This window comes from Acanthopagrus latus, chromosome 5, assembly GCF_904848185.1.
Source record: "Acanthopagrus latus isolate v.2019 chromosome 5, fAcaLat1.1, whole genome shotgun sequence".
NCBI classification, from domain to species: Eukaryota; Metazoa; Chordata; class Actinopteri; order Spariformes; family Sparidae; genus Acanthopagrus; species Acanthopagrus latus.
The window spans coordinates 13,717,764-13,743,830 of record NC_051043.1 but is presented as its reverse complement, the minus strand read 5'-3'; the positions used below and the strand labels follow the sequence as shown (position 1 = coordinate 13,743,830).

General features: G+C 43.6%; 1 protein-coding gene across 2 annotated transcripts; it reads right to left on the bottom strand.

The window, feature by feature from the left end:
• Window positions 1-450: 450 nt before the first annotated feature.
• Window positions 451-24,800, bottom strand: ddr2l (discoidin domain receptor family, member 2, like). 2 transcript variants are annotated; one of them, XM_037097640.1, is made up of 19 exons: window positions 24,419-24,800; window positions 11,689-11,787; window positions 10,971-11,073; window positions 10,663-10,738; window positions 9,867-10,019; window positions 8,998-9,145; window positions 7,754-7,859; window positions 7,481-7,673; window positions 7,142-7,388; window positions 6,952-7,041; window positions 6,719-6,858; window positions 5,661-5,772; window positions 5,356-5,472; window positions 3,972-4,216; window positions 3,573-3,700; window positions 3,010-3,207; window positions 2,587-2,821; window positions 1,089-1,238; window positions 451-585 (listed from the first exon to the last, which is right to left on the bottom strand). In XM_037097640.1, exons 2-19 carry the CDS (start codon window positions 11,747-11,749, stop codon window positions 451-453), a joined length of 2,637 nt encoding a protein of 878 aa, XP_036953535.1. In that variant the 5' UTR covers window positions 11,750-11,787; window positions 24,419-24,800. The 2 variants fall into 2 exon arrangements, with proteins under 2 accessions (XP_036953535.1, XP_036953536.1); XM_037097641.1 differs by having other exon boundaries at window positions 7,481-7,670; window positions 24,419-24,798.
• Window positions 24,801-26,067: the final 1,267 nt, after the last annotated feature.

Sequence of the window (26,067 nt, the reverse complement as noted above, 5' to 3'; positions counted from 1 at the left end):
AGAGTCGGTCCAGTTTATGGCATCTTTAAAGGCCAACCTTTGCCACCATTACAACACGAAAAGAAGATGTCTACAGGTCGGAAAAGACGTTTTGATCAAAGGAGCTTTAAAGAAACGGATGAAACTGTGAAATCAGCAATGATAGAAAAAATTTAAAAGCTTAGAAATCCTTATTCACTAATGGCAAGGTTTGGATCTCACAAAAAGTTTCTCCTCTGAGTTGATCAGCCTTCACCTCTTCCATCTCCATCTTGTCTCTCAGAATAGAGCACTGCTGTTACCACAAAGCAAGCTGACCCTCAGCTCACAAGTCTGCCGGTTTCTTCATTCCCCCAGAGACCTAATCTTGTAACACAATTCCAGTCTTCTCACGTCCTCTTACAGGAGTCTAGAGATGGACAAACACCCCCTCCGAGGAAAGCCAGAGTAGTATGTCCTGGGAGCATCGGCTCACTGGTTGACGTGGGGCCTCAGGGCTTGGTAAAGTCCCTCAAAGGTGGGCCGGTCGGCTAGGTCGCGACTCCAGCAACGCATCATCAGCTCGAAGAGTGAAGGTGGGCAGAGTGGAGGGCCGTAAAGGAAGATCTAGGAGGGAAACACAGTTAAAGAGATCAGATAAAGAAACAGAGAAACCCCTAAAAATGAAACACGTAGTGCTGCCTGACTTATTATCTATGTTTATGATTTATCACCAGATCCATCCAATTTCTGTTTATAGTAACTTAAAAGCATGAAAAGGGTTAACTGCCCAGTACATCATCCAAAACATTCATTTGTGTAGACTACAACTCTTCTTCTGCTTTTCTTTTTGCTGTAGCTTGGCACAGGTCCCCCTTGTGGAGGACCTGTGCCCTGCTAAATGTTAACTGCTTATGCAATTTTGTTAGTGACAAAGCTACAAACTAATACAGTGCTACATGTCTAAAAAGTTCAAGTTCCACTTAACATGATTGACAAACATGAATAATTATTTAAACGATGCAAACTCTTGCAGGAATATGTACCAGTGTTTGCCTGAGGCTGGATGTAACAGTAAGCAGTAATTTTTCTAAACTCTGTCCTTCATGGATGCGTTTGATTCGTCTCACCTGTCTGCCCTGGTTCCTGAAGAACTCGCCAGTGTTCTCTATGACCTGTTCGTCGGACAGCAGACTGTAGGGCTGCTCCTTACACAGAGTGAAGATCTCCCAGAGGGTGACACCAAACGCCCAAACGTCACTGGCCGTGGTGAACTTACCCTAGTGAGGAGGCAGGGGTGATGTGAGTCAAATTATTACCTTTTATGTGAGAGCTTTTCACATTTTAGAATCCACAAGGACCACTGAGAAAATAAGTTTATAAACAACCTGTACAAGTTGTGGTAAGCAATGAAAACTTTTTATCCAGTCTCCATTGATCAGTACGTTTCCTCATCTGCGCGACTGACATGTGGTGCACCCAAAGGCTCAATCCTTGGCCCTCTTCCATATTAGTTGCTTTGCACTGTTATGCAGACAACATCCCGATATATTTTTCCTTCAAATTGACGTAAAATTGAAGTAAAATTTCTACATTGCAAGACTACCTAATAGCCAATAGCCAAGGACTGAATGTGAAAAAACTTATCCCAACATAACACTGACAAAACCCTCATCGTAGGCCCTGAGAGCATCTCAGCAACATATTGGTCCCTTAGCAGCAATGGTTACCAAGGCCAAAAAAATTTCTTTGACCAACATATGAATTTGGAGTGGCACATAAAGGAGGTGCTCAAATTCGGTTTCTTCCAGCTCAGACACATAGCCCAAATCTGCGCCATATTATCCTTTCCTTTCTTTAAGACCTGGAATCATGTGTTTGTCTCCTCCCATCTTGATTATTGTAATTCACTGTTCACCACCCTCAAGTCGCTCCTCTGTGTCTCCATAATGTGTGTCTCCACACCAGTGTTGGCAAATCTGCATTGGTTACCCAGAGAGGGCAGAATTCATTTTAAACTCCTTCTAATTACCTAGAGAGCACAACACCAGCCGGCTCCAATTTGATATTTTGGACCTGCTTTGTCGCTTGTTCATGGTGCCACCTGACGTCTAATGATGAAGTTCACTGAGCTTTTGCAGGTGTAACTTCAACCCTCTGGAAGTGTCTAAAACCTCTACCTCTCCCTCCAGATCAAGATAATTACCTTCCGTCAGTTAGCAGTTTTAAGAGGCTGTTAAAAACTCACCTGTTTTGTGAGCACTTTGCCCACTTATTTGTGTCCGCTCTCTGTTAAGTTTTTATGTTTTTTTTTTGCAGTTTTTTTAACTTCCTGTTTTAACCTAATCCTTAATGTTTGCATTACACAGCACCTTGTTACTCTGGTTTGGAGAGGCCCTTTATAAATAAAGTTGTTTATTATTTTTCATCCAACCCCACAGACTCTTAAGGTTAGGGTTAAATACTGACAAATATTGGTGTTGGTGGGTGTTAACATTAGAGTACCTCTCTGATAAACTTGTCCAGCTGGGATCTCATTCTAAATGGTACTCAGGGTTATGAGACAGACTGACACATCTACAAGCTAAGGTTTTGTCCTTATCTCATGCTATCTCCCCCCCCCCTCACCAGCAGGATGCTCTCCCAGGCCATCCATCGTATGGGCAGCACCGCCCGGCCCTGGATGCGGTAGTAGTCGCTGCTGTACAGGTTTCGGCTCATCCCAAAGTCGGCGATCTTGATAGTGAGGCGGCGGTCCAGCAGGCAGTTCCTGGTGGCCAGGTCGCGGTGCACGAAGTTCAGAGACGCCAGGTACTTCATCCCCGACGAGATCTGCACCGACATGTGGAGGAGGTCTGATAGACTGCAGAGAGGGAGAAGGCGGGGGGGGGAGAAGGAGGTGGGGAACAGAGAAAGAAGGAAGTGACAGTGGCTGGAGGTGAGGATTTTAAATTATTGCACGTCACCCCCTGCTGTTTGCATCAAAAATTACACTGGTTGGATTGAAAAGTGTGATTGAACATGTACAAACAGTGTGTATGGTATACTAACCTGACTGAAGGGATGTTGTTGGCATGCGTCAGTGTGCTCTCAATCTCCCGTTGAGACAGGAACATGTTCAGGTCTCCGTTCTCCATGTATTCGGTCACCATGCACAGCGGGTCGGACGACACGCACACACACAGCAACCGGATGATGTTGGGGTCGTTCAGACGAGACATGATCTTTATTTCCTTCAGGAAGTCGTTCCTGATGGACAGACAGGCGAAGGGAGAGGAGACATTTTTACTTGTAGCCAGACAAATTCACAGATGAGGTCTTGTTTTTTTCCCCCAAAGATGGACACTTTACCACAGCAGAGTTCCAGACTAATAGGATGACATTTCAACCATTTCCACCCTTTTTATGAGACACATACTGTAAGGTACAATAATATCAATAATTACACAGTAAACCATTTATGGAGCACTTTACAGGAAAGGAAAAACAATTCAGCTCAGTGGATAAAATGATTGCAGATGAAGAACAGCAAATAAAAAAGAAACCTGTAAAGAAACTACCTTGCTCATCGATTAGTATACAAGAAAACCCTGTCACACAGATGCGTTGTGTACCTGGCTTGGCTGGTGGCGTCGGCCCTCAGCTGTTTAACAGCCACCAGCACAGAACGGCCATCTCTGTCAGGGAGAGGTGACCCCTCCCCAAGGAATTCTGGGAGTCCCTCGGCCTCACACAGGTGGACCTGCAGAAGATGAGCGAGCATAATAAAAACCATGAACGCGAGCAGCCTCACCGTTTCTGAGACAAAAACCGCTTCCGACACCATCACCATCTGCAGACGGTATGGTTTATTGACGATGTCCTGATATTCTCCTCTAATTAATACAATCCAAGTCAGAGATTTAGAACTTGAAGCACCAGAACAACATATTTTAGAAACAATCAAGTACATTTTGGGACACCTATGAAGAGATTCAGTGCTCCCTCTGTGGCCCCGCCTTCTCCCCGCTCACCTCTCCGAACTGCCCCTCCCCCAGCTTCTCCCTGAAGATCAGATGTTGCCGCGGGAACTCTGCGGCGGAGATGTCCTTCCTGGTGAGGGAGTCCACGGTGAGGGCGGGGACAGCGTACATGTTGCTGCCGGTGACGCCCTGCAGCCGCACGATGTCCGTCTCGGCGTAGTGCGGCGCGTTGCTATGGAAACACTGGTGCGGGGTGCACTGGGTGACGTCAGGTTCGGCGTAGCCTCCTCCACACGCTGTCGGAGAGTGAAGGAAAGGTGTTTGCTACTTTAATTTTCTTGTACTACTTCTCTGTGACATCTCACTGAGAATGATAATATTGTTAACAGCTTTTTTAAGTTGCAGAAAACATGTTTAAAACAAAGTCGAGATTATCCGTGAGTGCAACATTTTTGTATCTTTCAATCAATATATCTTGAGACCAGAAGACGGTTCCTACCTTGGTTTGAAAATTTCAACAAAATTATCACTTTACGCTTAGAAAGCAAAAGGCTGCTTCCTGTGAAAAAACTGCCACATCATCTGTGTGTAAACCCAAATCTTAAGCCTGTGAGTCAAAATAACATGTAATCCAAGTAATGTGCACCTCTTTTCATTATCACAGAGGACAAATGAAGTCCCTGATGTCTTAAATTGCACCTGGAGAGACAAGGGCTGTATCTGATGGACGTTTAAACGTCTGAAGTCACACCTTTCAGCTCTTACCACGCAGCCAGCCTGACGTCATGTGACAGGAAGTCAGCAGGAGGAGGTCATAGAGAGGATTACCGAGGAGGAGAGCTGGAGGAAGAGGAGGAGGAAACGTGGACAGAGACAGAGGGCTGGGAGGTGAAAGAGATAAAAACTGCAGAATGAATGAGCATGCGCATTCAGCGTTTACAGCTTCATTGAGCAAATATGAAGGACAAAAAAAAAGGGAGTAAAGGAAAGAAAGATGGACAGATCGCGCAGTGTGTTCTGAAGGAAATTAAAGAAGTTAAACGTGGAGAAACATTCAGAAGATGTTAAGGACGAGCACAGTGGTGAAGGTGCCTGTTACAGACATGCCAGCAGGGGGCAGACTGCAGCAGTTTCATGTCTTTTTACCGGAGGCCTCTAGACTATCATGCCTGAACATGTCATCAAGGAGGATCTGGAGCGTATCTAAGCCATCTGATTTAGGTTTACTTCATTCAAGTTTCCTAAGATGAGGTAGATCTAACGTCCACAGATGTTCACTATCTTGTCGTGAACGTGATGACGTGCCTGTGAGTAGGGAGTTTTTAAGGGAAATTCTACTCTGTGTCAGCCTTATTCTTTCATTTCCTCCTCTGCTATGACTACTTTTAAGTACCGAAAAACAAAACAAAAAAAAATAGAGTTCCAGTATGTTTACCTGAGGCCTCGGCGCTCTGTGACAGCTCTGGCAGTTTGTTCCTCAGCACCGCCGGGTTCTGGTACTGTGGGTCCAACAGGAAAACTCTCTCATAGTGAGGGTCAGTGTTGGCCGGGCCTAAGGAAATAATCAAGTAATCAAGCAACATCAGGACATTCAGTAATCATCTAATTATGCTGTCAGCTACCCTTTATTGATTCATTTGCATGGGGAAAGCCAGATTTATGTATGAATGCGAGTCCATCCCACGATACTTAAGGCCATGTGTAGCCTTTTCTGGCCTGGCCCTATCTGTTGCTGTCTACCTGTAGGTGCGTGGCCAGAGCGGGGGGGCACAGGAGGGGTCTGGAGGATGATGGTGTCACTACAGGACGACAGCCGAACTGTCACCTCCTCATCGAGGATCCGACGGGGAGCCTGGAGGAGGAGAGAGGGAGAGGAAAACATTGTTATAATATTCATGATAATAAACTGTCTGTCCTTCAGTTATGGTCTTCATGAGACAACAAGGATTCACGGTTTATGTGTCATGAAGCCTTTGGATTTGTTGTCAGCTCTTTTTCTAACAATGATCTGTTTTCAGGATGTTCATGGAGTAATTGATGACCGTGGAGGGGAAATAGTTTCCAAGAACGGATGTTAATCTTAGAGTGTTTTCGAATAGTTCTCTCTCCCTCTGATACATTTGTTTTTTTCACGTGTAATCAACAACAAAGCAAAGATGCAGAATTTAATGATTTTTTTCCGCAAAAAGAAAAAAAACAATACCTACTTCCTATTCTTGTTCTTTCAGTCTCTCTTTGGTTTGTAATCAGGTGTGACTGGTTTACACTGAACAGCTGTTCAAATCTCCTTCTTTTGCGATGCTTAAAGATAATCCAAACAGTTTGAGATATGACGTGTCTTGAGGCTGCAGGAGACTTACTGGGAACTGAACTGTTTAATGTATTAGAGAAATGTGTTAGTCACTGAGAGTAAAACCACCTCTCTGTTGGGAGCTGCTGCGCTTTAATGTCCTTACTATCTGCATGTCTTGGTATTATATGATAAACATTTCTTTAACACTCCCAGTGTCCCCAGATCGGATCTGTATGTTCAGATACTGCCTGTAGGTGTCAGCAAACTGAGATATCTTTTAATCCTACACATACAATAAGGACTTTAGCCAGTTATCAGTTGACACATACGGAGTTTCTCTCCTTACGCTAATCCTGTTTCATTTTTTTTGGGTATTGCAACTTATTCATCGTGTCTTGAACACTCCTGGGAACAGAAATGAACAATAACAAAAGAGAATTCATTAATGAACAAAAAATGCAATAAAATAAAATAAAGATCTCTTTATCTATAGTTTACTGCTCACCTTCTCCAGCACCTTGCAGACATACTGGCACCAGAGGATGAGGAAGATGATGATGACCAACAGCAGGATGATGGTCACCAGGCAGCCAATCAGAATGGGCGTGTTCCCGTCATCTGGCGGGTCACTGGTTGATGGATTGGCTGTCGGGGGGGACAGGACAGACGTTAGAGATTTTTACTTAGGTAATGTCTTCCAGTGGCACATTTTTGAAAAGGTAAGCTCAAAGGTCATACCTGTCTTTGGTGTGGTTAGCATGGTGCTCTCCTCAGTGACTGGAGGGGTGGTCGACCCCAGGGTCACTGGGGTTGGGAGTATGGTGTCCTCTGTGGCACACATAAAGCAAAGTCATTTTATTTTTCTGTTGTGTGAAACTCGTGTGAGCGCATGTTTGTGTGTGTGTGTGTGTGTGTGTGCTTTTGTTACCTGACTGAAAGGAGATCTCACTGAACATCATCCAGATGTCTGCAAAGTAAAAGCGACAGCGGATGGATTTGGCCGTGCGGCGATTAAGCGGCACAGTGACGTAGCGGGCGCTCGGGTTTCTGTCGTCCAGCACCGTCTTGAAGGCCACGGGCTCGACCTCCCAGCCAGCAATGAGGCGGGGCTTAAACCAACAGGAGACGGAGGAAAAGATCTTCACGCCACGGGAGAACATGTTGTTACTGTGAACCTGGACATAGGGAGAGAGGAGACATTTCTTTGTAAGATTCAAATGGGATAAGATCAAATGTGACAGTACACAAATGGAACAGAGATGCAGACCTTCATGGAGGTGAAGTTTCTCCGCCTGTCGAACACAAACTCCATCTCCACGTATCCCTGAGTTCCCAGCGAGTCGTTCCTCCAGCCCAGGTAGTCGTAGCCGGGCCACACGTGGTACTGACGCGTCTGCAGGAAGTCGTCCAGGCCGATCACGCCGTCCGTCAGCTGACCCATCCCCCCGAACAGCCTCCTACTGGACGAGCCAGCTGTCAGTCACAGACCAGGGAAACGGCAAAAAAACACACTGATGTGTGATGAGTGTGCGAGACTTGCCTTCTCTCGTGTGCTCCATCGTATGTGGAGTCATTGAAGCTGGCGATGGGATAACCGGGCGGATTCATGGGCTGACCCTCTGGAGCGCTGTAGGAGATCAGACCGTCTGCAGGGGGGGAAAGGACGGGTTTAAAAAAAAGAGTATTCCTAGTTTTATTGCTCCACAGCAAGCTTCCTTTCACAAGGATCATTACTGTCACCATAGTAAAGGCCCAACCACAGCATAATTTAGTGAGGCTGAATGAATCTCAACCTCGACTCACACCCTCACCAGTAAATCGGGCTGCTGGTGGAACAAAGAAAAGCATTCATCCTCCTGGGGAACAGGTAAGTATCATGGAGATCCAGCTAGGCCTGTCACGATAACACCTTTTGCTGGATGATAAATTGTCCCACAAATTACTGCGATAAACGATAATATTGTCATTCTGAGACCATTTTTCATCTAATACAATGATACATAATAATGCAACTACACCATTTCAAAGATACATAAACTTTTATTTCTAAAGAATAGTTAACATTGGAATTGGTGTGAGGAAAACATTTTAAATATCCAAAATAAATAAACAAAACAACCAGAAACAATAAATAAAAAAGGACTCTCAGTCTCTGTTAGCAAAAGTTGCACTTAAATTACACACAACCAAAAACAATAAGCCTAACCCTTTAGTATGTCGTCTTCACACTGTACAGTTGAGGAATTGCCGTTTCTGACACCTATGTTCTCCCAGGCAATTTGTACTGGCTTTTAAATGTTTGCAGCATTTGTCGAAATGCCGGCTTTTCATCGGTATTAAAGGGCTGCATCTCTTTAGCGATGTAGCGAACGACACTGTCTGTGAGCGCGCACCATTTTGCACTGTCCTGTTTGTATTTTGTTTGTCGACTAAACGTCCCACTGATTGTGGCCTGTCGGGAAGAAGGAGACGGCCCTTCCATAACTTTGGCTCCATCGAAGCAACAATCTGCCTCTCGTTCAGGAAGAGCCGGGGATCGAAGCACCGACCCTGTGATTGGTGCAACCCGCTCCACCCCCCCAAACATCACATAACTCCTTTGATGTTGTTCTATTGAGATAAAACTTCTGTAATGCTTGCCTGATGTTAAACTCTCTCAGGAGGAGTAAACATTTCTGAGAAGCGATTAAAGTCCAAATCCATCGAATCAACAACCTCTAATGTCAGCAGAGTTAGAGAACACATGCGCATTTTACAGTGTGGCTTTGTGTTTGTGTGTCCTACCCTCCCACGGACAGCCGTACAGCTCCACTCTCATGCAGACGGTGGTCGACACTCTGGTGACGGGGATCAGCCGGATATAGCGGGTGATGATCGGAGGGTGGAGGTCGTTGATGACTGAGGCGTAGGCGTTCTTGTTTCCCTCCATCACCTGGATGCAAATATATCATGAGGAACAGCAAGATGATCAGTTTTCCCAGAAGGAGAAAACAGTTCTCTACAGCGTCTTCCTCAGAAACAGAAACATGTACCCAGTACGTACGAGTGTGTGGCCCAGAACAGTTTGTTAACATGGACAGTAAGCTGGAGCAGTAGAGTAATACGGACTGAACTGTGTCTGTGTAGTAGCTGAAGGTGCTGAACACCACGATTCATTAATTGTGGACCAGTTACAATTAGTATCAGAAATTTAACCCCAATCTATGAACAGTGCAGTGTTCGCATGGAGTAGTTTTGTTGGGCTACCAGCTGCAGGAATCAATCTGTCTTCGGTGGATGTTTTCTGGAGTATCTTAAAATGAAAAAAAAATAATCTTGTTTCTGCCTCAGACAAAAACACGACCTGGTGTTTAAACTGTGTCTGAATGGTGTTGCTTACTTCGAAGGCCCAACAGGAAGCTGGTGTGTAAATGTCATTTCCTGGGATTTCAGCGTGAATGACCAGAAGCAGCTCACAGTGATTTTCTTTTCTTTTCCTCCCTCTTTCTCCGTCTATCACTCCGTCACATGTTTCCGCTCCAGATTTTCCTCTATTCTGCTGCTCAGACTGTCTTCCTGTCTCAAATTTTCCCTCAATTTCCCATCTCACAGACCCAGGCTTGACCCTACAGTTCTTTGTCTCCCCTCTGCAGCGAAATATTTGGGTCACTCACCGCGTTTCCCAGCCGGTTCCTCCAGGACTTCCACAGCAAGCCGTCTCTGCTGTAGTTGAGGCGGTAAGCCCGGGCGAACTCGTTCCCAGAGTTCCTGGCGTATCGCCCCTGAGTCCCGACTACCGTGAGGAAGGTCAGCCTACCCAGATCCACCTGAAAGACACATCAGCGATTCCGGTTATTTATTGCTTTATATTGTGCAGTTGGCCAATTTACCAAGGTGCTGCATGCTTTCATGTCTCCACTACACACTAACTAAATGAGTGAAGTCACGTTTTGCCCCGCGTTGTTGGCAGTTGCTACTCTGAGGAAAAGGGAAAGTGATGTGGCAAGTCTGTCATGACGTGCTTCTGTCTCTACAAATGTTTAAATCGACATTTACTCTGAAAGATTCAACTTGGTGGCACACAAACTCCACAGGTAGCAGCACACATCACATAAAATGTGTCTATGTCAGTGCACATTTACATTTTATGTGTATGAAGTTCTCTGATGAGCGAAAAACTGATCCATCACCAGCAAAATCATACTTCTTCTACCGTTGAACTCCCATGATAAGAATATAAGTATATCTATAAAAGCTTACATTAAACTCTAGCAGTTCACCTTCCTGAACTCCACTGTGAACTCAAACTTAACACCTGATTTTAGTGCTCAGTCAAATATGACTGGACTTGCTGTAGATCTTTGAGGACTTCTTGTCTTCTAGATATCCTGAGGATCCTCACAGGCACTGAATCTGTGTCACTGTAAATTTGGAATGACGTGACATTGAAAGCACTGAGCGAACACAAACCTGCAGGTACTGACTGTCCGAAGGCTCCAGCTGTCCCTCAGGACACCAGGCGCCGTCTCCTTCCTCACGATTCAACCTGCAGTCACACACACGCAGAATTCAGATTGTCTGCTGACCCTGGAAATGTTGATCACAAGCTCATATCCGCAGTTTAGTGGTGCATTTTATATCATGACTTCACGCTGAAGCATCTTTTACAAATCAGCTCAGAATTTCTTTTCTTTCTTATATGTTTTTAAAAGCAAAACACAAAAAAAGAACAAACAAATAGGTCATTCAGATCCCATCAATCAATCACACACACTGACCTGGCGTATTGTGGTCCAGTCGTCTCGTACCAGTGGCTGGATGCTGTGATGTCATCGTCTTTAATCCGTCCATCCTCCATGCCCAAGGCATAGCGACAGTGTGCTGAAAACACACACACAGAACACCAGTTTCACTCTGTGTGTGTGTGTGTTTGTTCCACTTCAAACTCCGTGGGCACCAATGTTATTTATACAATGACAATGAAGACATTCATTATGCCTTTGCTCATTCAAAACGCCTTTACGAGGGTTCAGAGTTTATTTATGAGGTTACACACATCTAAGGACTGGGGGCCAGATAATGAATTACGTCAAAGCGGGTCCTTTCGTGTATAGAGTTACCAATAGGTGTGTGCAGCCCACTTGCCAGGCCGCTTAATGGTTCTGCAAACCACTGATATGTTCACATCTGTATGAGTTTCTACCGTACGTCACATAACGTTCACATTATTTCTATGAGATGACTTTCATATCAGGAGGTGGAGGGGTCCACAGATATGGGTTTTTCAGGGCTCATACCAAAACTGATTATTAGTAATCAAGGCCGATATTCATTTGCAGTAAAAATTTACCTCTTTGTGTCAGAATTTCGACAAACCAGCGACAAAATAATCCAATATCGAACCAACAACTCAAGCACTGCTCTTAAGTACAATTTTGAGGTACTTTACTTGAATATTTCCTTTTTTTTTCCCTGTGTGTGTGTGTGTGTACGTACCGGGGTCGATCTGTCCAACGGCTGCTGTGGCTTGAAGGATCAGCAGCAGGAAGAGGTGCATGATGGTCCAGCGATCACACCAACACACACGCTACATCTCTGAGAGAGAGAGAGAGAGAGATGAAAGAGAGGATGACTGAGTTAATCATAACTCATGAGCTTGTCTGTGGCTGTTGATTGTTGTTGTACCAGCTCTGAACATAGTAACAGCAACCAGCAACAAAGCTGTTGAGAAAGATCTCTGTGATCATGATCCAGCCAGAGCAGATGGGAGGATGTTGTCTCACAGTGTATGAACTTTTGAAGTTTCATTCATTTGGATGTCAGAACGCACAATATGATTCTATAGAGAGAAAATAAATAAGTAAGCTGACAAAAATGTGCAGTGTAATGTACAAAGACAATCGAGGCTGAATAATAAACAACAGACGCTTTAGACTGAATTATGTCCAGGCCACTTAACAAATGAAAACAAGCTGCGTTCAAATCAATATCAGATTTTCACACGTTGTTTCCGTCACTTTAAGGGTCATACTGATCACCTGGTAACACATCTTCAAGGGTCTGACAGCCATCAGGCACAAGTCATTTTGCTTTGTATGTACCGAATCATCACCTGCTCTGGTCGTCCTCAGCTAATGAGCAATTGCATCCTCTAGAATTTTTGTGTAACCGAGTTTTGTTTTTAACATCCTCCAGAAAGCAGAAACAAGTATTTAAGCTTCTACCTTTACTTTATTGTATTTTGTTCTTAGTTCATTTATTACTCATCCATTTTTGTGTCTACATGTTACTGTAGGTTTCAGTATGTGTGCGGGGCGAGCTGGTCAAATAAAATGCCTCTGGAGGGATTAATAAAGTTGTCCGATTCTGAATCTGAGCTACAGTCTGTTCACCCCCTGAGAAAGATGTGGTGAGCAAAAATGGATGATTTAATATTTAACAGCTGTAACAAATGAGTTTTCCCCTCCTCTCTAAACCCACGTGGAGCATGAAGTGCAAACTGCAATCCTGTTGTCTTCCTCTGATACTGTCCACCCTGTGGAGCTGTGACCCCTTTGGCGGTCCAACTGGTCTGTTGTCAAAGCCTCGCTTCACCGAAGGACGCAAACTTTGAAACCGGAACCATTCAGAGACATTTCCCTGATCATCTCAGAACGAGCCTGACCAACACAGACAGAGATAACTGCATCCTCCTCCGTACAAAATCCTTTAGAATTACAACATTTGTTGTTTCCACTGTCGGAAGTGGACTATCTGTAAAACTGTCGCTGTTTGACACAAGTACGGTGGGATGGATGAACAAGGATTGGTCTGAATGACTCCCAACTTCATTTACAATAGGACTGAGTGTGTGTCTGTGTGTGTTTGTGTGTATGGGTGTGCGCGTGTGAGTGATTTCACAATGTTGCTGTTGGAGCGAAGCAGTTTATAAATACTGGACACACACAGCAGCCCACTCAAAGATGTTATGCAACACTGAAAAACACACACACACACACACACACACACACACACACACACACACACACACACACACACACAATAGAGAAGTCTCTACTCTCAGTCAAAGTATTTAACAGATATAGACCTCATAGTCAAAAGTCTGTCCTCTTGCGCATAGTTTCATTCACTCTAGAGTTCGTCTGCCGTCGAGTGTCGATTTCAAAATGACGGACATCGACCCACAGGAGGAAACAGCTGGTCGAGAGAGAGAGGGGGAGAACATGGGAGAAGGAGAGAACAGCAAGAGAAGACCCCGACACCGACCGCAGAGGGACAGCAGGGTGAGGCTGAGGACGGACGCCGAGGGACGCAAGAGAGCAAACACAAAGAGAGGAGGAGGAGGGAGATAACGTCGAGGAGGGAGAGGAAAGAGAGGGAGGAGAGAGGTGGCCGGGAGAACAATAAACGGAAGGGTAAAGCAGAGTGAGACATACAGAGCTCAAAGAGCGATTCGACCGCGGGCTGAAGAGCAGGGTTGCGCTGCTTTCTCCGCTCTGGGTTTTCACCTCTGACAATGCGGTTTGTCACAGCCATAAATGCGCGCCGGTGCACGAGTGACCACACCCCAACGGTGATGTCACCAGATCCTGGAGTCCACCTTTACATCACTGTGAGGAGGGCAAAGTTCAACAGCTGGCGGATGATCTCATCTGAAATCAAGTTCACATTTGTAAAACTCTCAGCGTTAGTTTCCTTTTGTTTCCTCATAGGTAAGAAAAAGTGTTAATGCTCATCTATGTGTTGAAGATTCTGACACGCTGAAGGGTGTCCGCCAAACATCTTATTTAAGGTCAGTTTGTTTGTTCAGTTTAATCAGTTATTCAGTTGAGAAGAGTTTGTTTATTCAGTTTGTTTAGACGTAAATAAATCAGTCACTGAAGATCATTCTCTTCTCTTCTTCTTAAAGAGACTACATAGTGCACCTTTAAAGGATAAGTATGTCCTAAAATGAAAATTCAGTGATTACGCACTAAACTAAGCAAACTAAACTTTACTACTGAAAAATAAAAAAACAATGTCTTGCTGTAAAGCTCCATAAATGTTTCTATGAAACTTCCCATGACTTCCTGTGGGAACGGGGTGGGAAATAAAGTAGTGGAGCAGAAAAATAAAGTAATACCTCAAAATTGTATTTATGTACAGTGAGATATATACCTACTTCCCACCTGGGAACGACTACCACTGGGATCGGACAACACATATTTTGTCTTTTGAAAATGTTTCGCCTTTTTTTTCACTGTGTCGTTCAAGGAGTCCCAAACTCTTGCAGTGACATCAGTAAGAAACACGATGGATCCCAGCCTCCCATCAGAGTCCTTTTCATGATCGACATGATTTACAGAGGTGAATAGTACACAGGACTTCACTATTCCACCTGACAGCACCAAAACATTGTTCATCTTTCTCCTCTCCTTGTTTACAGCCCGAGAGTGCTCCGGGCTTGGCAAAGAAACTCTGGCACCTCAGTGACGCACTATGCTGACGTACTCAATACTGATTTTAATTCCCTTCACTCCAGGTCCGTCGGGGAGGCTGAGCATCTCGTAAACATGATCAACCTTATGAAAGATTAAGCTCAGGGAGACTTAAGCAGAGGTGCACAAACATCAGCAGCGGTGGAGCGCGGGGCCGAAATCATTCTCTGGAGCGAGAGAAGTTTGTGTCCCGCTTGACTTTGAACAGAGAGCAGAGTTGAAGACCGGACAGATCACTGAGTCGCAGTAGCCTAACCTCCACTTGGGAACAAATCAATCCGATCGGACTGTCCGCTGTGACAGAAGGCTACAGAAGCAGCGAAAACAAGCCGCTGCAGCTCTCCGATTACAACACATTATTCACATTGTTCCCATAGAGTCGGTTCCACAGGGATCCTCGCAGCTGGGAGCAGGCTGAGCACAGAGCGGCACTGGCTCTGTAAGAACCTGCCAGCTCTGTATAAAACAGTTCAGCTCTTGAATCAATCTTTCTTTTTACTGACGTAGATTCCACTTCAGGAAGTGAATTCATTCACATCAGGCGAGCTGCACCAGCGCACAGCGGTTCACTTTTTTTTTTCTATTTCTCTGGCAAAGACTGGGAGACAGAGAGAGAGAGAGAATGAGAGAGAATGAGAGAGAGAGAGAGAGAGCTTTATGTAATGTGTTGGCTGCAGCTCAGATTCCTGCACTGTTGCTCATCTCTACAGCAAAATCACATGACCGGAGAGAGAGAGAGAGAGAGAGAGAGAGAGAGAGAGAGACGGAGAGGGGGAAAAAAACATGGAGAGAGAGACGAACACAGTAAAAGCAATCAAGAGAGAAAGAATGAGGGAGACAGAAAAGATAGAGAAAGAAAAGTCCTCTTTACCTAGAGGGACTTTTGAACTGTCAAAACAACTTTGGAGTATTTTTTTCCCTTAAAGCAGCATGAAAACAGAGTTTCAGAGCATTACTTAACAATATCTCATGGACAAAATATGCACGACACTTTGAGCTCCTCTCTGAGGGTTATAATACACATGCTTTTCACTCAACTTTATTATCTTACTGTATGTCTGCATGCTGGCAACCTTGTGTATTTTCATGCATTTCTGCACAGCAGTGAATGTGTGCATCCTCAGTCCCTGTGCAGTGTATACTTTATAGTCAATCAGGTACGTCACAGGCATCAACACGACCGGAGGCTCCATTTCCTTCTTTTTACGTGCGTAGACACGCTGAATGCTGCCACAACAGTACCGAACAACGGAGCATCTGTTCTATGTAGCCATTAAAAATCAGACAAACTTTGAGATTAAGTGTAACCTTGGTACTGTGAACCAACGTCGGCTCTGGACTCAATTATAAAACAGTTGAAGCTGAAATGAACAAGACACAAGCAAAGTGAAGTATGATCTCCTGACTATTACTGAATGTTTTTCGCTGCCTCGGATTTCCTCGCCTTTGTCTTCTCCCTCTATATCTCCTACTCCCTTCCTCCCTCCTCATCTCCTCCCCTCTGTCCTCCTTTTCCTCTCACTCTGTCCCTCCTCCCTCCTCCTTTATCTCCTCCTCCCTCAGTCAGAACAAACTGGAGCCAAAAGCCTCAACATTCCTAACATTCAACGCAACCCAGAGCTCTCGCTCTCTCTCGCTCTCGGTGTGTCTATGTCTCTCACTCACAAAAACACACAGGAATCCACATGCTTTTCTCCAAGTCTCTCTCCCGCTTACTGTTACACACATGAAAATGCATCTCTCTCTCTATCTCTCTCTATCTCTCTCTCTCTCTCTCTCTCTCTCTCGCCCCTCTCTCTCTGGTTGAGGGGTGAATGAGACTGAGTTCACTGAGAACAAAACAGAACAGCAGAGGACACAATGGAGTGCAAATATACATCTTTTTTTTTTACTTCATATCATTTCAAGCTATATTATAGGTCCCAATTTTTACAAAAATACAAATGTATCAGGCTGCATTTTGGAAAGATGATCTGAAATCGAGCCAGTATCGGCCAAAAAAAACACAATGAGCGCACATTCCAGGTGGATAGTAGCATGAATGCTGTGGAACTATAGTCAAGTTTGAATGGCTGTGTTAACCTTCCACAGATTATACAAAGCTGTGCAGTGTTTGGGCAGATCGTACAGTTATCTGGTGTCAATGCAACACTGAACTATAAGATACATATAGAATTTCCTCTATTTGCTCAGGATGTACAGTAGATGTCCTGTGCCATCTGTATCTAAAGCAGGCTTACACTCCAAAATCATAAGAAATGTGAGTTAGCAGCAAATAAAAAAGAAAAAATAATTCTTAATATTATTACGCTATGACAATTACACAGACCCAGAGACAGACAACCGGAAAACTCAAGCGCCTCTGAGTGCTCCCTGGACACGATGCCACTGTAACTCTTAAAGCACCAGCAGGGTAGTATATATATATATATATATATATATATATATATATATATATATATATATATATATATATATATATATATATATATATATATATATATATATATATAAATATAAAGAACTAGTTGGTTAAAATACGTTTTGCTTTAAGTGAACTGAGGGGGCGCTGGAGGAGGTATGCACTCTACTTATACTTACAGCTGTTTTCAGTCTGAAGAAAGACTTTCTGTAGCTGCAGCGCTGTCTGTCTGATTATGCAACACAATAAACAATGAAAAACACCCTGAGAGCTGAGAAGAGGCCTCATCTACCCCTCTGCACACACACACACACACACACACGCACACGCACACGCACACACACACACACACACACACACACACACACACACACACACACACAAAGCTCAGCTGGGTCCAGATGCCTGTAATGACACACTGCAAGACAGTAAAGACTACCAGCTGGCAATCAACAGGAAACAACAGAAACTGTTGTAATAACATTCTAATATTTAGCATATTTTTCACAATAACAAGATAATTGTTTAAATGTGCTATTTGTAGAACAAAAAAAGTTGATTTTCAGTTTCATTCCCAACTCATTAAAAACTGATGGCCCATCCTGCAGTCCCTAAGCGTAAGTTATGACGAGTTGGGGGTGAGACTCAAAAATCAATTCAATTCATTCTTGCAAACAGCACCTTTAATGTGAATGTATCTTAAGACTCCTCCCAACACTTCCAGATCCACTGAAACCCACCGAATGTGATGAAAAAACGGCCATCTGTGCACCATAAGACTCTGACTTTCAGGTGCCATCAGCAACAAAACTAGGCACAACATGATGCCCAGTCCATCACAGTGTTTGTTCACAAAGTGTGTTGAAGCGTTCTGGTCATTTCTACAGGCTGAGTGACACAAACTCATTCTACATGAACAACTGTGTTTTTTAAGTACCCTGCCTGGTTTCTTTTTCGGTCAGCTGATTGTTTCAGAATGTTCCGGCTTCCGCTGCTGCAGCAGGCTGCGTAAAAGTACACGTGCACATCAGCGAAATGCCCAAAATGTAAATGTAACCTGAGAGCAGGTGATGGTTAAGAGGTCTGAGCTGGAGCAGAGCAGCAGATGGTTTAAAAAGAGCTGCTGGTATCTGAAGAATGCGAGGAGCGCTTGATTTAACATGCAAAGCTGCAAACTGACACTGCTGCAGCCGAGGTGAACGCGATCAAACGCACTTGGAAAACCAGAATTTAGGATTTGCAGAGGATGTTGAATTTGTGTCACTGAAGAATTTGACCTGAATTTTGAGTGTTTCTTCTGAACCTCTGACACCTCTAGTGAACCCGTCAGTAGATCAATCATCCGACGTCCACTCTTATAGTGGAATCCGATGAACGTTTTTGATTTTTAAAAACTTGTTTCGTCTTTCCAGTAACGACTCTGACGTGGAACGTGTCACTCGAGACTGTGCTGCTCGACTCAGAATACGAGCCCTGAAGACATGAGTGTCTCTCACGCACAGGTATGCAGGGTATCATAAGTCTGTCAGCGGTGGGCGGAGGGAGCAGAGGAGCTGATCTGTCTCTGGATTCTCCATAAGGAGCCTCAAATCACTGTGCTGACTCAAAGAGAAGCTGCACGGCGCTGAACTACCATTTGTTTACATGCCAAACAACATGTAAATCTTTAGATTTGATGAGTTCCGTCCACTTCTAACATGACAGTTCAGAAGGACGGCAAGACCAGATTACTGATTTGGCTGGGTTTTCAAAATCTGTCCATCCATGAACTGTTGACTACAATCTGGCTCCACGTGCAACACAATGAAACTGGCTCGATTTCTTAACAAATTGCATTTAAAATAAACCACATTTAATGTGATGTGTAACAAACAACCCAGTGAATCCTCATGCCAACCAAGGAGCCAAATTCCCACTGCAAACTGACAAATGTGCCCTTTTCATTCTGCTTGTAGATTAATGACAGTGATGTCTGTTTAATGTTTACAACATAAAAGCAGCTAAGCCTCGGTGGGACAATAGTGTCTAGTTGCGTAACTTAATCACTGCATGAAAACAATCGAGTGCAAGAGAAGTTTGTCTAACTAGTGGAAACATTTCCCGCACCGGTTTTCATTTGTCCAGCGTGAGTCACGGTACCCCATCAGGATCAGCTGATGCCAGGACGTCCGACTCAGGGGGAAAAACAACAGACACCATCAACTTGGGTATGGAGAGATGGACTATATTCATGTATTCATGGTTAGACATCTGTAAGAAGAATAATCTGACTCTTCCTCTATGACCGTTTACAGCAGCCTTAAAATTTTCAGCTGCCTGCGTGTAACGAGATATGGTGACAGGTTAGAGGTCCCGTTCTACTGAAAGAGAGATTTCCTTGCCTGTTTTTGGTTATGAAGCAGCTCTAGGTGCTAAATAAATACTGTGAAGAGTATCAAAACGCCCAGTCCACAAAGAAACACACACAGCCCTGTTTTCATGAAAAATGTGCCTACAAACGAACCTAACTTCCATGAGTTTACGATGTCACAACACTTGTCTGCTCAGGCCTGTGACAGCTGAGCAATCAGAGTAGGCTGGGCTTTTCAGGAGGGGGGTGGGCCTTAAAGAGACAGGACCTAAAATGGAGCATTGAACAGAGGTGCTGCAGCAAAGGGAAAAATATGTTTTTTGGGGGAAAAATAGTCTTTTTTGAACATTAAAGCTTGTGAATATTTTCTAGTAGACAGCCGAAATAAAGTTATTAAGCCGCAATGGAGCATAAAATAAGACCTTGAAATCTCAGAGTTGATCGCCCCCGCAGTAAATGTACCAAGGAAGTTATCTTGGTTCTCTCTCGGACATTTTAACTACTCATAATTGGAAATGATTCAATAAAAGTTCCTCCTAATAAAATCGGATCATGTTCCTCTGCATCGCCTGCCCTCATAGGCAGCCATATTCAGTGTTGTTCTTCTCAGTTTCATGCGCCTCGAACGGATCGTTCGTGTGGTTTTTTTAATGGTTTAATGAGCCGCTGGCCTCGGCTCGGCAGATGGAAACTCGACACACACTCACTCATTTACACTCATCTGTAATCCGCTGCTTCCACTCGAACCACAGCTACTATCTGCACACACTTCACCAGGAGCCATTTTGACTGTTTCCTCTAAGTGTTTGTGTTTCACAGTGTGGCTCAAGTGGTGCTTGTATACAAAAAAGAAGGCCTCATGAGAGCATCGTAACTCAGATCAGAGTCCGATAAGAGGGTCAGAGACTTTATTTGATGACTCAATGACCTGAGGTTAAAAGTCTTTGGAGACGTTTATCTTAAGGTATGAAGGACTAAACTGGAAGGAGGTCGTGTTTTCATGTTTTCCTGCAGCTGCTGCCGCTAACATGCAAGACACTATCCCCTCAAGTAGATCCATCTTTGGCGAAAAGCTCACAGACGGATCACTTTATTGACTCCAGGTTGAGCTGGAGAGATTTGAGAAGCTATCTGGATGTGATGTCGAATAGATATCGGGATGGAATGAATCATCTTTTTTTATTGGACAGGCGGAGCGCTCACTGGTGCTGAGATTCCCAAACAGTGTTGGGACGTCATCTTGTTAACTTTGAGCGTTCAAAGCCCGTCTCAGAGTTCACTGAGGGCACAGCACGATCACCACATCCAGCCCGACGGCGCACAAAGGTTTACAATCAGCCCATGTTATAATCAGTTTGAACCAGTTATTGCCTTGATGCCCCATCTTATTACTGCTTCGACAGAGATTCATTGTAATGAGAACTTTCAATGAGACTTTGCCTTTATCTTTGACAAATGTGGAATAAAAATCATTATCAATCTACAGGCGATCGTTCTCAGACTATTGAACATTATGATGTCTTTCATGAGCTTTTCACATGCACATGAACCTATTTAACACACTGAAGGGAAGGGAACCAAACGTAAAAAAAAAAAAAAAGCAGAACAGGTCTCCTCTCAAAGTTCTGTTAGTGCTGGTATTGTTTGAAAGCACTGAGGTGCAGCAGGCCTGTGTTTTAAATTACAAGTCAATTCGTACGATTCAGAGAGCGAGCTCCCTTCAGAGGCTTTTTTTTCACCCTCAAGAAACATGAACAAGGAAAAACCTGCTGTGGTTCACCTCAGTGGAGGCTTGATGGTCAGAGACAAACGCAGACTGAGGTGAAACTGTGTCTTTTTTGTTTCAAACAGAACAAAACAGACATCATGTGAGTTCGGGAAGAAATATAAACCTGACAGCAGCAGCAGGAGACTACTGGACCTGGTTACATGCTGGCTGTTCCTCTCCCAGTCACAGGACTGTACACACACACACACACACACACACACACAGTCCTGCACTTCTACAGATCATACAGTGCACCGCTCATATGCCGTGGGTGCCCCCTTACACCCGAACGACCCACTGACAGAGCGAAGAAAAGGCTGCTAAACCTAAGCTGTCCAAATGATTCCTGTCTGACTGAGTGGCAGCAGGATGAAACCGTATATCTTCCACTGCTTTGTTTCTGGTTTGATTTGTGAGTGAACAGAGCTGTGAGCTCTCACAGTCTGAGCCAAACACTGAACTGCTGCTGTGGTGAAATCACTTGGAGCCCCTTTGTAGCTTCAGGCTGCTCTCACTGCCTGTTCAAGAGACAATAAATCAGCTCTGCACTGCTTCGTATCACGAACACAGGGCTGTTAAATATACCTGCAGGGGGCTGGTACGATCAGTCGTCAGTGACTGAGATTACTGGCAGTCAGAACACATTTTTTTTTGCTCGATTATTTTCCCAATAAACTATTTAATCCACTCGGTGCCAAAAAGGTGCTCGCGAGAAGTTCCCAGAGTGCAAAACTAGATCGTCAAACGACTCAAGAACTACTAATTTTGAGTTTGCTGCTGACAAAAGCGATAACTGATGAAAATCCTCCCACTGGAGAAGCTGCAACCAGAGAGCGTTTGGGATCAAGAAACAACATCAATGATTAATCAAAAATCAGAGACGCTGTCCATCAATTTTTAAATGTTTGATGTCTAAGCCAGCGTGGACAAGAAGTCTGCTGTCAAAAGAATCAGAACAGCTACTGAGCTTGAAGGACAACACATCTCCATGACAACAGAGAAAGTCCATCAGCTGATGAAGACTGTTTAATAAAAGTGTTGAAACTGAGGGAAATGTATTCACTGGAATCATTTTCTGCTGTAAATCAAGTGATTTTTTTTTTTTTTACATTAAGTTACATTATTCACTTCTGTGGCTCTTTATCCCGTATCAACATCCCAGGGACTAGAAACATGTTTTCTTAAAATGATATTCAATCAGCAGTTTTGGAGAAAGAGAGCTGATTGCTGAGTCTCACACCAAAGTCGTAATATCGACACTCTGGGATGGCGGGTGTTGATATCTGACGACCTGCGAGTGAGCCACAAAAATCAACTATTTCACATACTGTGCTCTTAAATGTCCCAAAAGGCCTCTATGAACTGAGGCGGGTACATGAAAAGACACGAGACTGGGAGAAGAAGGATTTACGTAGGAAGAAGTGATGGTGTTCAAGGGGTTGAAACTCTGCTGTCAGTCGCCAGTTTGTCTTTGTAAGCTGAGCTGACCGAGCGCCGAGCATGAAAATAACACAAATGCGATCCCTGATACACCTCAGAGGAGGTCGACAGGTCAGCAACACACACACACACACACACACACACACTTCATGTCAATATTTTTGACAACACTACACAGCAGGTTTTACACCCATCACCTTCCTTCTTTCACCTTTAAGCAGACCAACCAACTTCATAACCTTCATTATCATCATTCATTTGCACTACTAATGTTCACAGTATTACGAGGCACAATTAATAATCAATCGAAGTTAGAGGTAGAGTGGTCCTGTTTTTCTGTGTTGTCTGTAGTTTATGATAATGTGGCCTTTAACTGAATACATTTATTTTATCTGCCTCTATGAACATGTATTATAGGGCTACAATTAAAGATTGCTGTCATTATCGCTCAACCTTGTTGTTGATGAGTTTATTCGATTGACTTCTCACTACTAATTGTTGTAAGTTGCAGCATTATTGCTCTTTTTTTTTTTTTATTACTTTTTATTACTTTTTTTAATGGTTACAATCTCTTTCTCCACGTCCCTAAACTTGTATTCTGAAGGTAAGTTATTTGACAAAAAAAGAGACAGCACGCACAGAACAGATAGTCAAAGATGGATTTGATTGCTGGCATTTTTTCAGCTTATGTAGATATCACAGTAATACTGCTACCATGAATTCGCTTGGCTAAAATAATCACATCATTAAAAAAATTACACTGTGACAGCCCTGCTACCATCATCAACATCATCCAATGTGTCGTGCCATCAGATCAACAGTCCTAAACCCCAAAATATTTGATTTATTTTAATTAAAGGTGAGAAACACATGGCATTTTTGCTTGAAATGACCTAAACAACCAACGTTTATTACAGTAACAAGTCTAATTGCTGCAGCTCTACATGTTTTAAGTTGACGCCATGATGCTTCAGTGTGTCTAGGTCATGTACAACAACATCATGTAATACATTTATATTTGACAATGTTCCTGTTGTGACCCTAGTGAGTCTGTGATGGCCCACAGTGAGTGTCGAGCATCTGATCTGCATTACATTTTATATCATTAGCAATTAAACTATTATCTTGAGTTTCACATGGATATTTATTCATTTCTCTGGCACTTTTAAAGTGACTATAAAACCATTTTATCACGGCTATAGACGAGAACTACACACCTACAGGCCTGTTCATATAATACAAATATTCCTACAGTAACCTGCAGCACATCAGTGGTTCTCCATTGTAAGTTTAAGACGGCTGGATTGTAATTTATGGCATTTGGTCTAGTAATTTGCAACCTCTCATTACATTTCAGTGACAACACTCTCTCACAATCTCGCAATCTGTCCTTCAAAGGGACCTACAGTGTGCTCATCCTGTGATATCCCTACATGTGATTTCTGATCTGATGCTGCATTTTGATGTTTTTCTGCAAGCTTATTTGGGTGACTTAAACTGTGTGTATGTGATATTTTTAGAGTCGCTGGTGTGATTCCTGTAACCAGTGCACTGTGACTGGTCTGTCTCTCCAGCAGATAACAAAGATCTCAGCTATCATATCTGCTGTAGGCCTCAGTGTGCAGCAGCAGCAGCAGCAGCAGCAGGACTCCTCTCAGCTCTGTTGTCATGCACTCAAAGTTTCCAGACGGTCTGAACTCACTCTCCTGCTTCCCTCGCTGACTCTTATATAACACAGGGGGGGGGACACAAACCCGTCAGCTGATTACCTGTCCGCGGGTTCCCTTCAGCAGCAGCGAGCTTTTCTCCGGTTTGATCCGTTTTCTTTTTTTTTTGTCGGGGTTCAGTCCGGCAGGTCGGGAGGTTGTTTTTTTTTTTTTTTTTTTTTTTTTCCGACGGAAGAGCTCACACGATCATGGTGGAGAAAACTAACGAGGGACTCGTTCTCTCTCCTGGTTCACTGCCCGCCGCCTTTTTTCTTCTTGTCTTCCTTCTTCTTCCTCCTCTTCTTCTCTTTCTTCTACCCTTCCTTCAACAGTGTGTTGGTAGGAGATCTGCACACTCCAGAGAGAGAGGGGAACAAAAAAAAAGAGAGAGAGAGAAGAAGTTGCTGTGTATTTACATCACATCCCGTTTCCGAAGAGGAGGAGGAGGAGAAGGAGGAAGGAGGAGGAGGAGGAGGGCGGCTCGTGCCCCGAGTGCCTGACACCTGAGAACTTTAGGGAAACCCGCAGCAGAGCCCTACGAAGGGAACTACAGAGGGAACACTTTTTCACAAAGGATCCACCTCTTCCATTCCCATACTAATACTTTTGTGCTACTTTTTACTTCTACTGCAAATACTACTCTACTATACTATACTAATTCTACTCAGATTCATAACCCCACAATCAAAAGTCTAAATATATCTTGAAGTAGATTAAAATACCCAGCAGAGAAATTAAAGGATAACTTCACCCAAAAAATGAAAACTCAGTCATTAACCACTGAGCATCACACCGATGGAGAGCTTCTTAGTCTGCAAAACACGCCCAGAGCTTCACAGCAAAACACCATTGCAGCGCTCTGCGAGACAAGTCAAGCATATAGGGACTTGTTTTAGACTGAATGGTAAGTCACGAAATAAAACGAGAGAGACTCTTGATTTGTACATTTCACGGTGCATTATATGGGGATGGCAAAATGTTAATCAGAAGAGAAAGATCTCCAGAGACTGGTTTATTTATCCCTAAACAAGCTAATATGTGAATGAATCGACTCTCTTTGTTTTCACGACTAAACAAACAAACTGACAATTTCATACTGTTTCACTTTGTTTACATGTGGTGGACCCTGCCATCATCCTAGCTTCAAACAGCATCCTGGGGACCTTATTTTCCTCTGAGAACAGCTTGGTTATTCAGTTGTGGAAAAAATACATATTTCTGAGTTTGTATTATTACCTCATATTCCTGAGTAGTCTCCAAAAAATAGTGCCCTTTAAAAGGACCTTTAATATATTGTTCAGCTGACTGTGGAGTTAATTAATGGATAGATTAAAGGTTTTATTAATGGATATATGTGCCCATATTCTACAATGTACCTTCTACTTACTAACATACCAAGATTGCTCTAAATAGTGTAAAAGCTGTCCATAACTTAAAAGACAGCTTTCATGTTTGAACTCAGCTTTAAAGGGTTTAATGAATAATGAAATAACTTAAACTACATCAGTGAGTGAAACATTAAAGGAAGTGTTGACATTTTAAAGTTTTCACGCTGATGATAATGACACTAACAGTGCAGAGAGGATATACATAAGAAGGAGCAGCTTCGTCGTTCATGGCTTTCATTCTTTTCTTTAGTAAAAAAGTTATTTTGTAGTTTCAGGAATTGCGTGTGTGCGTGTGTTGTACAGCAGGGGGCAGCAGAGTGTCAT